General features: G+C 41.3%; 1 protein-coding gene across 3 annotated transcripts in view; it reads right to left on the reverse strand.

The window, feature by feature from the left end:
• The window catches only part of LOC119010455 (melanopsin-A-like), a 32862-nt gene that overhangs the window by 3062 nt on the left and 13485 nt on the right, over positions 1 to 16315 (reverse strand). Inside the window, exons 5-11 of one of the 3 annotated variants that reach the window (XM_037082613.1) lie at positions 14031 to 14202; positions 13154 to 13315; positions 11918 to 12025; positions 9236 to 9407; positions 8927 to 9118; positions 6577 to 6648; positions 3778 to 3971 (exon numbers count right to left, since the gene is read on the reverse strand). In XM_037082613.1, the coding sequence (XP_036938508.1) occupies positions 3778 to 3971; positions 6577 to 6648; positions 8927 to 9118; positions 9236 to 9407; positions 11918 to 12025; positions 13154 to 13315; positions 14031 to 14202 (1072 nt within the window). Of the gene's footprint in view, positions 1 to 946; positions 3972 to 6576; positions 6649 to 8926; positions 9119 to 9235; positions 9408 to 11917; positions 12026 to 13153; positions 13316 to 14030; positions 14203 to 16315 lie in introns of those variants that run through there. The other 2 variants (XM_037082614.1, XM_037082615.1) reach the window with 2 other exon arrangements.

Below are 16315 nucleotides of genomic sequence, written 5' to 3' on the forward strand. Positions count from 1 at the left end.
GCAGAATCCACAATCATTATGGTGCTGCAGACTAATGTGTTTGTGGATTTACATGTTCCAAGACTCAGTGTGCAAAACAACGAAAACAGCAAAGTAGTAATAAAATTGGCACTAAGAATGAAATAAACATTGAAAGGATGCCAACAATTACAGTACACATAGAAACAACATGTTCTGCACCAATTTAAACAACAATTTGCTATAAATTTAACAAGTAGTCCAGTTGCAAGTGATGCATGTGGGGCAACGTGCACAATACAGATCTATTACAGATTGTGTGTGTAGAATGAGATGGAGTTTAGTTTTTTGTCTTGAAAGCTTTAAAATCACATTTTTTATTTAGAGAAGGGAAGACAACTGATGAACTGATGGTGTAAAGCACTGAAAGAGAGTTTAATGTAGAGCAGAAGTGATAAGTCCAATAATCAGTCAATGTAAACTTAATTGACAGCAATTTAGCTTTTGAAACAGGAATATTTTGTCATTCCTCCACATAAAATACAAACTTCACTATCCAACTGCGACTAAAGTTTCCACTGTCGTCTTCCTGCAACAACTCGCCTTTCGAAAGATTTCAGAGACCTGCATAAAACAGGTCATCTTTTTATTTAATAGGTAGGAATCATTTCCTTAATGTTGTCAGACACCTTCACTTGTCAGTGAACAAGAACATCACTTTGAGTGGATGTAGCTTTGACGGTCGGAGTCGCCCCGAGAGATAAAGTCACAGCTCCGTCGCGACTCCCTGCTGAGGTGATCTACTGAACCGACTCCAGAAGTTTTTGGTAACTATGAATCATTTACACATCAGGACATATAACCAAACGAGCGCAGATTTAAAAACACCGGTATTACCCTTTAATGCATGGTCTAGTTCCATCGACACAAAATCACGAGGACACGTCCACCAGCCGAGCAGAACTTCATTCAGTCAACAATCATTTTTTAACCATTTTTATTTAGAAAAATAAATAACAAACAACACAAAACATTTTGTACAAAGAAACCAAAAACATGAAACCATCACTTCATAAAACATCACTTCAATAAAGCAGAAATTTCATATATAATAACATTATGTATTTGTTTTTGTCGTAAATTCCAATTTTTTAGCCATATGTCATTTTTGTACATTCATTGACGGGTATACTGCAGGACAGATGAGCAGCAGTGGGAATGCATCAACCCTCGTTAACAAAGACTCTAATTTGACGATCGATCATTAAACAAACATGACGATGACGGCGGGTGTCAGAATTGGATCGACGCCTGAACACAACACTTATTACAATCATAGTCAACGATGCAGCAGTCTTAGGAATCTCAAAACGGAACTGCAATGTACAAAAAAGTGGAGAAAGAAAAAATGCGTTTGGACACGTGACGTTCAATCAATCAGAAAATGTGATGCAGCTCCGCGTGTCTCATGAGGTCGACGATCACGATCCTGATACTCTCAGAACGGTACAGTCATGTAGAAAACCGTCACCTGTTGATCTAACAGGAGGTGTTTACAGAAAAGTATGGCATCAGGAGAAGATGCAAAGTACAGTACTGACTGCTGTTTTTCAATGCGAACACACACACACACACACACTCTCATACCACACAGTGTTAGCTGATGTACTATGATGTCGTGACATATTTGTGACCTAATTTGTCCAAACTGTGGTACTTCGGGTCACCAGGACTGGAAAAATCAATGACGAAGAGCCAGAGGGGGGGAAAACCAAACTTACTGTATCCTCTGCTGTCCGGTCGCATTGTGTGTCTGATTACTCAGTTCAGGAGTAAATCATCTCGTATCAAAGCTGCGTTAAAGCGTTTTTCAACCACTAGAGGGCAGAAAGTCTGGACTGAGCAGTCGGTTTGTCCGGGCTAAGTGCATCCCAGAGAATATTTTAATGATACAGTTTCAGTTTGTGTTGGATTCATCTTACGGCTATTTGGACTTCTATTTCTGCCGGATGCCGAAGCACGAGGCAGCAGTTGAGCCAATTCAGCTGGAACGCAACGGGTACGAATCCAGTGGAATCTGCAGTATTGGAGACAACTGTGGCGCAGCAGCGTTGCAGTAAGTAGGCCATTTTTTATTTTTTTTTATTTCTATTTTTTTTTTTTACATATTTAAATTAATGCACCACCCCAGAAAGACATTGCACTAGTTCTTCAGATAATAAATATAAAATTACTCAAACAAAATAGAAAAATTAACAAAGTTTATAAATCTACACGTGTGGGCTGCCTGAATACATGTGATGTTTTTGGAAACGCAGACGCTAAAAAAAAACTACTTAATAGAAACAAAGGTGAAGTTCTACTTTCTAGCCACCTGTTAAAGTCGGGTCATTTTGGCCCTCGGCGCTTCATCTGCCAGCTCCTGAGAAAATAAAATCTCTCCAAACATTAGCATGTATAAACTCCTGACTGACTCATTTACTGTTTCAGGTGTGGATGCGTTCGCCTTCCTGTTTTTTCTGGTGTGTCAACATTTTACTTGAGAAACGCTGCTGGAGAACAGGGATCAGTAAAAAGCAATGGGTTTTTTTGTATAATCTTGATTATAAAATACTCTTAAACAGTAACATTCAGAATCAGATGCATCGTCTTTGTTTTTTGGGCGTAGCTATTAAGTGAGCCGCCATCTTGCTTCTTTCTTTTCCCTGTTGTTGCACCGACCAGGACAGTGACAGTGTTACAGTTAGGTGGTTACTTCATCACATCTTTTACTTCTGTCCCTCTTTCAGAGCAGGTCGAGCACATCTTGAACAGAAATCACAACAGTGTGTTGGACGCTGGGAATGTCCCACTGATGACAAAAGCCAGATGTTCCGCTTTTATCCGGGTGTTTGCGTATTTGACATGTGAAAAATCTGTGACTGTCCTCCCCAGTTACTTGTTTACTTTGACTCTCTGACATTAGATGCAATGAAAGTGAACTCCCTCTTGTAGGAGAGGCTGCTTACAGTTTTATATTCAGAAATGTGTTTTTTTTAGCTTTGAGCAGGCTCAAAGTTGTTTGTAAATTACAGTGTTGATTCGCAGCAAGATCTGTAGTGCCGCCAAGAAAAAACACTGCTTAATGCACTTGTAATCAGTATTTTAAGTATATTCTAACATCCTCAAGTAGAAAAAACACAAACAATAGACAGACTTAGTGCTGGACTTAGTTGGTTCTGTTTTGAAAGTCATTTCATACTCTTAAAAAAGTATGGAGCTACTTTTGTCTGCGCAACAATGCATGTAGTGTGTAAAATATGGCTCCTGAAGACCAATAAAAAATAGATATTTTAACAGTTTTTACGTCCCCAGCTGACATCTAAATGGACCAGAATCATAAAAAATTAAACCGCAAAAACATAACAGTGAACATTGAACTGTTGTATGGCATCATCTGAAGGATACTCAACCTTTGAGAAAGAGACTCTTCATATTGTGTTTTTAAGGCTGACTCGTTGCCTCTGGCTCTGAGGTAAAACCATCTCCGACCACCATGATATGTCAGAGAAAGTACATTAGCGTGTTTGCGCGCGTGTACAGATTTTTTTCTTTAGATTTACGGGGCACTCACGCTCGCTCGCTCACACTCAAACAGTTGTGCAAAAAAACAAATAATAAGGGCATGCTCTGGTTTTAAGTTGTGCTAAGTAGCAAACTGCATGCTGGTACAGAAAAGTACAACGGAGGAAAATACTGAAACACACACACGCACACACACACACATACACACACACACGCGCGATTACACTGTCGTTGCACTTTTGTCCAGCTGCTCACTGTAACACTGTCGTCTCCAGTCTGACGATATCAATGGGCTCCTTCACGACTGGGCTGTAAGTTTTGGTCAGTTTGAGCTTGCCATGGAAACCAGGAGGGCTGTGCAGTATACACGGGGTGGATATGGAGGTGACAATGACGGATGACGTCTTGTACGTGGTCCTTGGCCCCGATTCCTCCATCACGTTCTCCAGCTGTGTCGGCAGAAGGGAGGGAAGAGGCAGAGATGTTCAGGTATTGTGAATGAGGACCGATGAACCATATGAACTGTTGCTGTGATCTGGATCAATACGACTCTCCTCCACTTAACCTGTTAGCGCAAGGCATGAAGCAGTCAGAGCTAATCAAAGGCATTGATTGCTTTGGATTGATGAATGGCTCTCCCACAGTGGCCTTGATGAAGGTGGACTGATGACATGGTCGATGCTGTGAGATCAATGGCTCTGCACTTGAGGAGCCAAGTTCTCCAGCTGAGTGTGTTTAAGTAGATCACTTCTCTTTTAATTCAGCTGGGATCTAATTTTTGTAGCTTGTAGCAACATGTTGAAGGAATAGTTGGATAATATGAGCAATATGCTTTTTTGCATTCTTGCCAGGACTGAAATGAGAAGATCAATACCACTGTTATGTCTGTTAAACACTGAAAGTGCTGCCAGAAGTGGGTTAGCTTAGCTTAGCATCACGACTGGAAAGGGGGGGGACAGCTAGCATTGCTATGTCCTAAGACAGTGTGGGAGGACTAAGTTCAATGAATATGACAGTAAATAGCTAATGTTAGCATTCAACCGTTTCCTCGCTAACATGTGTTACACTACATGATACATGAAGTGTAAATTTATTGTAAAATAACACACATGGACACGTTTATTTACATACTGGAAGTGAAACGCACTGGATGTAATCAAACCGTAATGTTAGCGAGGAGGTGCTTGAATGCTAACGTCAGCTAATATGTTGCTTATCATGAAATGTGGCCTGATATTCCTCCAGATTGTTCTCTTTACACCCCAAAAATGTGAAGGGACATCGGCCTGCATTTCAAGATTAAGCAACATAGCCAACCTATTAGCTAACGTTAGCATTAGCCTCCTAGCTAGCATAACCATTTGATTATAACCAGTGTGTTCCCCGTTACAGGTTTAAATAAATGTGTCCAAAATGTATGTCGATATTTTAGAATGAATGTGTGCCTTTTCTAAGAAACATAGATGTTAGGTAGTGATGCTAACATTAGCTGTTGACTTACAGAAGGGTCAAGAAAAATGTCGCTTTACTTTGAAAACTGACTGGATGTCTCAAGATTTTAACTATCCATCATCTGCTCAGTCGCAGATCAGAGAGAAAGCGCTGAAAATATTCTATATTTGACGAAATTTGAGCTCTGACGTCAGTGTGATGTTGGAGGAAAATGGCTACCATGTGAATATGGCGTATGGGGGAGGGGGGGCGACAAACCAGCCTCCCTAAAGCTAGCTAATTAACATGCTATTGTGATTGTTAAACTATCAAAAAGAAGCACAAGCTGTGACTTTACAGGTGGTTACACAGTATTTGACTGCGCTACAAGAGTGGCATCATTCTTCTCATCCAACTCTTGTCAAACTGTTCCTCAGATGGTGTTAAGATGCAGGAATGTGGAGACACAGGTAGCAGGAAGTCACACAGGACTCAGACCATTGTAAACAAATAGGTTATACAAACTTAAAAGGAACAGTTAACCCCCCCCCCCCAAAGAAAATGAAAGTAGAAAGTCCATCTAAAGTCTTTATCTGTGAATGGAAGTCGTTCTTTGTACCAGAGCAGCTCCATCAAACATGGGTGATATTTGGGACAGTATTCTTTTCTTTTCTTCTCTATAGAGCAATCAGTCAGTCAATAACTTCTGTGGGGGAGCAGTCAATCAATCTTTACATCAATTCGCTCCTTTGTATTGACAGTGGGAGGCATCCAAGAAACAGACAACACAATCACTTTGATTGCAGAAAAAAATGGGGTCTGCGTGCAAAAGTATGAGCAGATAATGACAGCTGGAAGTATTGATTAATATGGACGTCACAGCAGAGGGAAATTAATGAAACTGGACGGAACAGAAAGCACAATTGATTGGATTAATGAGGATGGACAGGGGACAGAAGGGAAGGACTTAAGAGATATGCCAACCAATTCACTTTACATGCAGAGTTATTTTCAACAATCTGTTTAAAATGTTGAAGGATCATTCAGTAGTGCTGGAGAATGGGTGACATGCCCCTTTAAGTAGCCCTTAGATTCAAATGACAAACATCTGGACAGGACTGATGAAGGTGGACGATGGCAAAACTTAAATGAGTCTATGGCACAGACATCCAGTGCTTTTTACGAGTATGATGTGTCAGTATCTAAGCTTTTGGAGAAGGGAAATCATCATCTGGTAGCTGAAAAAAAAACTGATGTATGAGTGATTTTCTTTCTCTTGTGATCAAAACATTGATCTGAAGCTGAATTCTGAGGCTGCTCTGTAAATGGGACTCTCATAAATATGAGATTTAGTGACTTCTGATCAACTCATAAATAATTTCACACCCACTTCAGCTCCAAGCCCCGCCCCCTGCAGATGATGTAGTTGGTTGAACTGACACAAATAATGTTGTCATATATTTTTTCACATGGACGATAGCTGTTAGTACAATAAATATGTTGTGTGTTTCATGTGTTTCATGGGATTTGTTGATTTTCTTGATTAAAAAAAAAAATTGAAAACAAAATAAAATGCCACATCGACTGCACAGGGCAAGAGGTGAACGATGGAGGAGCTCTTACAGTAGCAGGCAGGTGGCTGGTTGTCTTCAGACTCATGTCCGACATGGAAATGTCTTCAGGCTCTGCCAGAGTCTGAACAGTACGCACAGAAACAACAGCCATTTAGTGTTTGTTATAGATGAAGAATCCAGGTCACGTCCAGGCCTGCAAATTTACTCTTTGAAAGTGTTGTTTCTTCCCACAGTGCACACATTATCCCAGTAACAACCACATGTGACAACAGCAAGAGCATTAAAAACAGGAGCAGCTACAGTCGGGTTGTTTTCTCTCAAATCACTGTGTTGTAAAAATCTAATCAATATAAATTCCTTAGTTTAAAAACGTGCAATATGTCAAAATTTGTGTCTGGTTCAATTTCCAGGAGCACCAGCGGGTAGTCAACGATTAAATGCTGGAGTGAAAGTGTTTTTCTTTTGCTCTGTGCATATATGGAGGCAGATGGAGGTCAGAGACTCCCAGACAATCAGCCAACTTCAACTGGCAACAAGTACACTACTTTGAAACACAGGGCAGCATCATGCAAGCTGTGGATTAAGACTGAAACACCCAGATTATTGGATTAGTCTTTGGACCCTCGGTAATGGAGTCCTCGCTGAACCTGACCGGCGTGGCAGTACGCCTGTATGTGTGTGTGTGTGTTACTTGTGTTTCTTTTTTTTCCTGTGAAATAAGATGATTACAGAGAGACGGAAATGCTCCGCTGCCCCACATAGAATGACCTGTTGTTTTCCAGCGATGCTTAGAAATGTTGCAAACGTTCACCAATAAGCTCCATTCATACAACCCTGATCCCAGGAAATTTGGGACGCTCAGTAAAACTTGAATTAAAAGCAGAATGTAAATCCGTTTCGACCTAAATTCGGCTGATTAACGACAAGTGACGTCTAAACTGATACATTTCGTTGTTTTTTGTGAATATATGCTTTTATTTTTAAGTTTGACTCCTGCAACAGGAAGAAGAGAACGGGGCAACACAAGACTCGCTTCAACAGGAAGAAGAGAACGGGGCAACACAAGACTCGCTTCATTAACAGGTGACGTCGTCATGATTGAGTACGAAAGGGTCGTCTCACTTCATGAGATAGTCCAGCAGTTTGGGAACATCATTTCTCACTGCACAGTTGTTTGGAATTAGGGATTTCATCATCTACAATCAATCACATCACCAAAAGATTGAGAGAATCCAGAGGAACCTCTGCACAGGAGGAGGCAAGGACGAAAACCTAATAATGCCCCCGACCTTCGACCCCTCAAGCGGCTCTGCGCTAAAAACAGACAAGCATATCACTACGTGGGAACACTTTAGAAAACTGTCAGCACAGTTTGTTGCTGCGTCTACAAATGCAAGTTAAGACTCTATCATGCAAAGCGAAAGTGGTAGATCAACAACACCCAGAAATGCCACTGACTCATGTCCTCCTCGAGCTAAAGAGGAAACAGGTCATTCACATTGTTCCCAAACACCTACTGAGTGTTGTCACAGGAAAAGGTGATGTAACGTGCCCGTCTCACAGCTTTTTTTGGGGACGTGTTGCCGGCATCAAACTCAAAATAACCAGTAAAGTTTATAGTATTAAACATTGCACTCTGTTTCCCAATTTATGATTCATACAGCGTCCAAACTCTTGGGGAATCAGCGCTACAGTATTGCGTTTTAAAATTTCAGTTATTAAATTTCAAGCAAATGACTGAGCGTTGTTTGAACGGCTGCTCGCTGATGAAGGTGAGACGTCAGTTCTCAGCCAGAACTACATTTCTAGTCTGTCATTTATCTCTAGAAGTCAAAAAGGCTACTGGACCTGTTTTTTCATTTTTGTAAATACATCAAAACCTGGATGACCATGAATTTTCACAGTCCAACTTAAAACTTAGTATCTGCATGAAATTTAAAGAATTCTTTAGTTGAAGGTGATAAGTTAGTGTTTGCCAGACTCCAAAGCAGAGCTGCAAGTGATGCTAAAATGCTGGGATCACAAAATCAAACCACACAGCAACTCGACCTCATCGGATTACACGCTTCATCAAGACCGTGAACAGCCTGGATTTTTAAGAGGGCTCCAACTAACATGACCTCATGGACTTACTTGCCATGCATTACCGAACATAAACACGACATTTATTGAATTTAACAGGACTCCAAAACAATATGACTTCACTTTTTAAAAATTCGCAAGAGAGGATTAAGATCAGACCTGACGTAGTGCCAAAACAGAAGCATCAGGGAACATCATAAAAGTTAAAGTGGGAAAAAGTTAAACTGAGCCCTTCATGACACTCACTTAATACATATCATGCACATTAAAGTAAGTAAGTGACTGTGTGTTGACGTAAAACAGACCCTGATACTCACTGTGATCTGTGAGAGGAGACATATGGCCGGGTCTGTGGGGTTGTGGGCGGCGGTCCTGTCAAACTCTCCCATGTTGTGACCTCTCACCTTTGACCTCTGGCTGGTATGGCGCACCTGTTTGACATCACAGGATAACTGGCGACCGACGGGCGTCCGGGACGAGCTGTCCTCCTCCGCGTCTGAGAAGCGAGCCTGAGAAAAGAAAAAGGAAAACACAAACAGACTCAAATCATCAACTGGTGAGTCGAGGCGTTTGTCAGAGGAAGCAGAAGACAGCGACATACCATATTAGATATGAGATACACTCACTGATTCGCTTTCCGACAGGGAGGAGTTGCGGGGCTTGCTGTGGCCTTTGCACTCTGATTGGCTGGTGAGGGTCGATCGCCGGGTGGACTGGAAGCTGCTGCTGCTGAAACGGTCTCTGCCGGTAACGCACAGCAACACCCCGAGGTAGGGAATGTACTTGCTGATCGCCGATCTGAGAGAGAGGAATAGTCAAAACCATTATCGATCACATTTTGTTATGTGGCAGAGGAGTGTGTGTCTCCCCCGACATCCCTGGACACTGAGCTGAATTAGGCAGATTTCCCTTTTTAATCAGGATTGTAAAAAAACCAAAAAAACAATTAAAAACAATCAGACTCCACGAACACATTAAACCTGAGCAGTGACGTGACAGAAGGGAAGAAAAAAGAGAAAAGTCTCTTCATCAGCCAGCTGATTTACAGGTGATCAATAAGGGGTCATGGCACGGTAGATTATTGTGAATTAAGAAAACACCATTAATTTGGCAACACATACGCAGCATTACAGAGAAGACGACCAATTGATTCCACAGGACGCTGGTGCTCATCCACTGTCTTTTAATATTAATGGCTTTAATTAACTTCTAAATTGTGACATTAATTGATGTTTCTGCTTTAATTTGCTTATGTATTTATTTAGATTTTTATTAACTCAGCTATTTATTAACCTTTCCCCATTTAATTTTCCATTTAATTTATTCATTTATTAATTTTTTAACTTTATTCATTTCTGTATTTGTGAGTCTGCTGAGTTTGAGGCAGCGAGTCGGCTGCAGAGCCAGACCTTCTGGAGATATAAACACCCAGAGTCACATCACATTCTGCTCTAGATCATCGAGAGCGGTTTACAGACGGGAGGACCGGCTCACAGATTAGCTTTTAACTTTTGTTATGAAAAAAAAAACAAAAAAACGTGGATTTATCTTCTCTCCTGTTCCGACTGCAGCGGTGATCCCCAGAAGTGACTCCATTGTTGGGTGTTAATGTTCCTTTATTGCTGGCTGCTGACTTGAGCTGGAGGGGAAACGTACTTTACTTCATGCACGTAACGTTACAGAGTGTCTGGTGAGTGATGAATACAGTGAGAGGCTCAACTCACTGACACACACACAGTTTTTTTATGAAACTGATGGCTAACAGTCATAACTTCGATATTTTACAGAAACGGGACATTGCATCGACCGAACAGCTGATAACGTCAGGAGCAGAGGAGAACAAACCCAGCAGGCATTTGGTAGTTTTGCAAAAGTGACCAGCTGATTGCAGCCGAGCTCGTTGATTGTTCACTCTTTTCATCAAGTACCCGGAGTTCTTTCTCTATATAAGAGCTTGAGTGTGCAGTGAATGTACGGCCCATTGTAAACAAGTAACAGACTGAAAGCACGGCCTCTGTCGAGGTCAGTATACGACAACTGCCTGCAATCATCATCATCATCATCATCATCATCATCATCATCATCATCACCCCGACGAGTACATCAGAGTCTGACAACAACTTTTCTTGACAGGAAGGGATGAAAGCCCACGACATCACTTTAGTCTCTTAAATCATTTTCACCATCACCGTTGAATTAAAATCATCCACTGAAATTTGATTTTACATTACAATGTCCTCCGTCAACTGGTGATTTGTGACGTAAACAACATTTTAGAGCCATAAATGCCACAGATACTACTTTATAAATGAAGGAATCTGAAGGAAACTGAAAAAAAGACATAATTTCTAATTAAGTGGTCATCAGACTTATTTATTTGAGCCTGATGAGCAACTAGAAACTTGAAGACATTCGTTTGATGTCGACTGAGTGACCGCAGCCCAGCTTTTTAGGCACAGACAAACCTGGCAACACAGAGAAAACCGACCCAGTTCTGCCAACAGCAAGAAAGAGAAAGAGCAATACTAAGAATTTGACACGCTCTCCGACCAGAATAAAATTCAATATTTACTCGGGGAGAAAACCGAGATTGCTGCAGAGGCAGCCAAATGTGTCAAAGATGCGTCTGTAGGGGGGAGAAACAGAAACACATGAAACTTCACCGAGCTACTTTAGAAATCCTCTTCCTGGTTCTGAGTTTAAACCTGCTTTCCTCTGTGCTTCTCGCTGTTACCATCACGTTCGATTGTTAAACAACTGTACTTCCTCATGCACTCACACATAATTGAGGTCATTCCAAACAACAGAGTGTCTTGCAGCGATTTGACCTATTGAACCTATTTATCGTCAGCAGTACAACACTTTGACAGCCAGGGACATTTACAGCAGAAGAGCTTTAGACTGTTTACAATAAATACGGTTATTCAGTGTTCATGTTGTTCCTTTCAGGGTAATCTGCTCTGTTGAACTGTTGTTATTATTGTGCTGACTTGACTTGTGAGTTATTTCTAAAATACTGCTCGTGTCATGTTTAAATACATTACGTACCTGTGTTTTGTATGCTTTTGTGGTTACCTAGTGAGATACCTCCCCCTTTTTTTGCCTTCCTACATACTGCTCCTTTAACTATATTGTCTTTTGTTGAGTTTTATTTATAAATCATATGTGTGAGAGGGGCTGAATGTAGAAAATTGTAGAGATTAACGAAAAGCAATAACATGGGTGTCCAATAACAGCCAGGATACATGGTAAATTCAGCTTGTTATTTCCACATCATTAATTCAGTCTGCTGTTAACAAAACTCCTACCTGTATTTGGGATGTGTTATGGCGTATATGATGGGGTTGTAGATTGCGGATGATTTGGCGATCACGGCAGGAACAGAGTTCATATACGGAGTCAACATGTCAGCGTACCTGAGAGAGGAGAGCAGGGACAGGCAGAGAGGCGAGAGGAAGACAAATGAGGGGAGGAAATGAGACACGTTCACGTAACGAGGGAGGTGTTGAGTGTGTTGTACAAGATTAATGTGGAGAGACAGCAGTAGGACGCACAGTCACACCAACACGTGAGTTGAAAACTATTTCGCGTGACACTGATGGTCAACTTTTAATACTTGTATCTATGTATAAAACGAGCTGCTCTGTACTGAGCCGCACCGATGTTCACTTGGAGTCATGTTTCTGTCCACTTGAAGGAAAGTCCAGTATTCACTCTCTTCCAGCTCTCCACCAACTCCCGAGGGATCTATCTGGCCCCTTAGCTGCTAAATGATCCATAATGTTCACCAGCTGGATTGCTAACAGGTCGAGTACAGTGGGTTTGTAAAGCCTTTTCACAGAAGACAGCCCTGTAAGAGCAGCTAGAGTGAACCGAAACGCCTAAATTGAGTCTGGACAGCTGAATGCTGAGCTGGAACGCATCGTGAAGCTCAGTGAAATAAATCACTACAAGCGGCCTCTTCTCACACTGTCATCTGATGCGCTGTTATTATAAAAACACTGATGATAGCTTGTTTTACAAAGATCTGTTCCGTGATCTGATGCTCATGTGTGTGTTTGTTATGATGAGTATTATCTTTCCCAGAATCCTCATCGCTCGCTCGGATTGCTCTGAGAGCGGAGACTTTTTCTGGCCTTAGTGAAATTGCATAAGAATTTGCCCTCCATGTTTCTGAAGTAGGATTGATGTCCCACCTTCCAGGCAGCCGGGGCTTTTCACTACAAGCCGGTGTGATAATCAACCTGCAGGGGCTTAAAGCTTGGTTGATAGGTAATCCTTCAAGGTACATTCAGATTGAGCATAACGTACATGAAAAGCCAGTGGATGTTCTCTCCTGCGTGTACAGCCTCGCCAAAGTTGCTGCCATCACACAACTGCCTGGTTAAAACGGAGCAACAGGCTCTAAAAACATCTTCCACCCTAAACTGCCACTTCTGCTTCATTATCATGAACCATGGTTTTCGTGTCCTATAAGGAGAAAGAGAAAGAGAAAGTCTGCTGACAAAGTGCCACCACACACACACACACACACACACACCTACCCAGCAAATGCAGTGAGGGCCGCACAGGAGTACGGGGCCCAGGAGACGACGAACAGCAGGATGACGATGAGCGCGATCTTGGCCATCTTCCATTCGCTCCTCATCTTGTTGAACCGCTTCGCAGAGTCTCTCGTTCCCTCACAGTTGATCTTCGTTATCGCTCTGTCGCACACAAATATACAACCTATGAAACCACTTGTTTGTTTGTACTTTTGGATAGAATTTGACATTTTTCTTTTGAAAGAGATTATGTAAAAATTGGCTTTGTGTGCAATTTGGCGCCGCCCAATACATATACATGTAAATTATTATAAATTGTTCAATAAAGCCCCTTTAACAAACAATTAAATGCATTAAAACTATTTATTGAGCAATTATTGTAACTGATGTTTATAATACTTTGTAAATGGTTAATAAATACTGTGTGGTTCGTCTCACCTTTACAACTACTTAATAAATGGTTTACACAGTGTTTCATTGTTTGTTAACACTGAAATAACAATCAACTAAACTTTAATGAACTCTAAATGTACCATGTATTGATGATGGTTACTATAAACTTTCTCCTTTCAGTCAATCTATTTTGACAGCTCAGCTAATTGACTTAGACATTTATTCCTCTTGTTCCAGCGCCGCCCGCACAGGCAGCATTAGTGTTCAGGTTGAGCAAGACATCAGCGGAAATCGATAGAAAAGCCCAGACACATCGTTAATCAACAAGACATCAGTATCAACACGTGCACGGCACCGCGTCAGACACCTGTGTGTGTGTGTTTATCAATGCAGGAAGGAGTGTGTGCTGCAAGAGCAAACAAGACAGGCGCATGACTTAACAACGTGCATGTGCGTGTGTGTGTGTGTTTGTGCGTGTACCAACCGCGTTGTGTGTCGGATGGCTCTGAAGATGCAACAGTAGCTGAAGATGATAACGAAGAGAGGGATGAAGAAGACGAAGGTGAAGAGAAGCATGGTGTAGGAGCGGACGGAGGGGGTGAACGTCATGTAGTCCCAGGAACAAGACGTCATCAGACCTTCGGGGACGTAGGCACCTGTGGGAGAATAGTCACAGTTAAGTGGTTGCTTCCCACGCCATCTGACAATGCTTGTTTGTTCTGTCGGCTTTTGTATTGTATGACTTACTGCCTCTTCCCTGTCTGAAAGACCTTGAACTACTTGCATCTCTAATAGTAACATATTCATCTTTATGTCCTCCATGGAAGCAGCTTCCATAAAAGATTACCTCAGAATCAGAATCGGGTTTTCTTCAGCTAAGACTGACAGGAATACTAAAAGAATCCCCAAGATGAATCCTAAATTTGTGAACATGTCAAATTACAAAACAACCAAAACATAGGCTACTTTTTTGATGCCTGTGGAAAAAGTCCCACGACTGCCTTAAAAAAAAAAAAACACTGAATTTTGTGAGAATCAGAAAAAAAACCTCAACTGTGTCTATGAGAAATTCTTCAAAATTGTAACACATGAAGTTCTTTCTTTCTTCATGTTAAAACCATTGTGTCTGTTTGTCCCTGGGATGCGTGTGTTTCCTTCCATAAACAGTGAGGAAGTGAGATCTAATCACAAGTGATCACTCGAGGTGCATGTTAACGCCAGGTGTGAACAGGGCCTATTATTCATCTGACTCACTGATGAGCTGTCCAGTTGTGATCGAATCACTCATGTTACATGTTGATACCAGTTTGGATCAGGGCTTAGGATTCATCCCCTCGGGACCATGAATATCTCAACCAGTTTTTAGGACAATGTGTCCAATAGCTGTTGGACCATCAGCCTAACCTGCCACCCTGCAGCCATGCCACGTGCCTCGGTGATAAGAAGATTGTTTGACTAAAATGGGATTATACAAATTAATGCAGAGTTCTCTTATATATAACAGCACCTGTCAGGCTCAGGCTCTAATGTATGACTGCGGGTCCTCGGTGGCACACATGCATAATCCATCAGATAAAGCAGTTGGCGCTTTCTTCCGTTTGCTGTTTCTACTGTGAAAACAAACACTCGTAGCGTTTGGTATGCACACCAGACTTCTTCTATATTGGACTGCTTCCTTCTTTTCACACAAAGACACCAAAGAAAAATACACAAACACATGAAGAGGCACCACTTTGTCTCAGCGTATACATAACAGCACCACAAATACACTAAATATCAAATGGCAGCAGCCTTTGGAAAGCACTCTCCATTTCTCCTGACACGGAAGGAAGCCATAAGTCACTTTTATTGCGTGTTGTGTTAAGTTGTTGTGGCAGCGGGGGCTCAAAACCCCAGGAGAATTTTTTTTTTTTGCAGAAAACAGCCGCTGCAACAGGGTAAGATACAAGGTGACAGCACTTCAACAGGGACTTCCAGAACATGTGTCTGTAGTTTCTGTCTGAAAAATGTCATGTAAAATCATGAAATAACCGGCTGAGCAAAATGATATCATAATGGAGTCATAATGGAGACAGAGGCCATTTGATGGCTCAATACTGTTCAGTGCCAGCAGTCCACATACGGGTCATTCCATATCAACTCATCCAGGGCCTCACAGTTCATTTCATTGATTTCCTTCAGTTAAATCTGTGGGGCTTCAAAATCCTACAACTGCACACACATGCAGTTATGAATGTGAGGTTTTGTCCTCTGAGCTAAATTTCGATTTTTCATATGTGTATTCTGAGTCTCAACCATCAGATTATTTTTCACTGGATTGCGTTGGAATTTGTCCTGAACATCCAAGAAACCCTAAGGAAACTTGGCAACATATTTTTGCTGAATGGTTACAGTTAATCAAATTGAAAACAGGGATTAATTTTTCACCCAAATTAATAATTTGTTCTATCACATCTAGACGTAGAAGAGACACAGAACCCACTATGTGGCTCTTTTTGACTGAATGAACTGGGGAAAAGTTCTGGATTTTGGATGAGTTAACATGAAATGACCCATGTAGTATAAACATGCAAGAAATATATTTAAATACAGATTGTTTGCATTGCCTCTATATTTACGGTTCACAGAGCGTTATCCTTTATCTTTCATTAAACAATACATTATACTATATTAGGTTGTATGGAGTCTATTAAGATTGCAGAGTCCATTTATGGACAATGGGTTTGGCATGTCAGGCTCAGTTTTGGTTTGATAATATCTGACCAATGG

This window comes from Acanthopagrus latus, chromosome 20, assembly GCF_904848185.1.
Source record: "Acanthopagrus latus isolate v.2019 chromosome 20, fAcaLat1.1, whole genome shotgun sequence".
Classification (NCBI taxonomy): Eukaryota; Metazoa; Chordata; class Actinopteri; order Spariformes; family Sparidae; genus Acanthopagrus; species Acanthopagrus latus.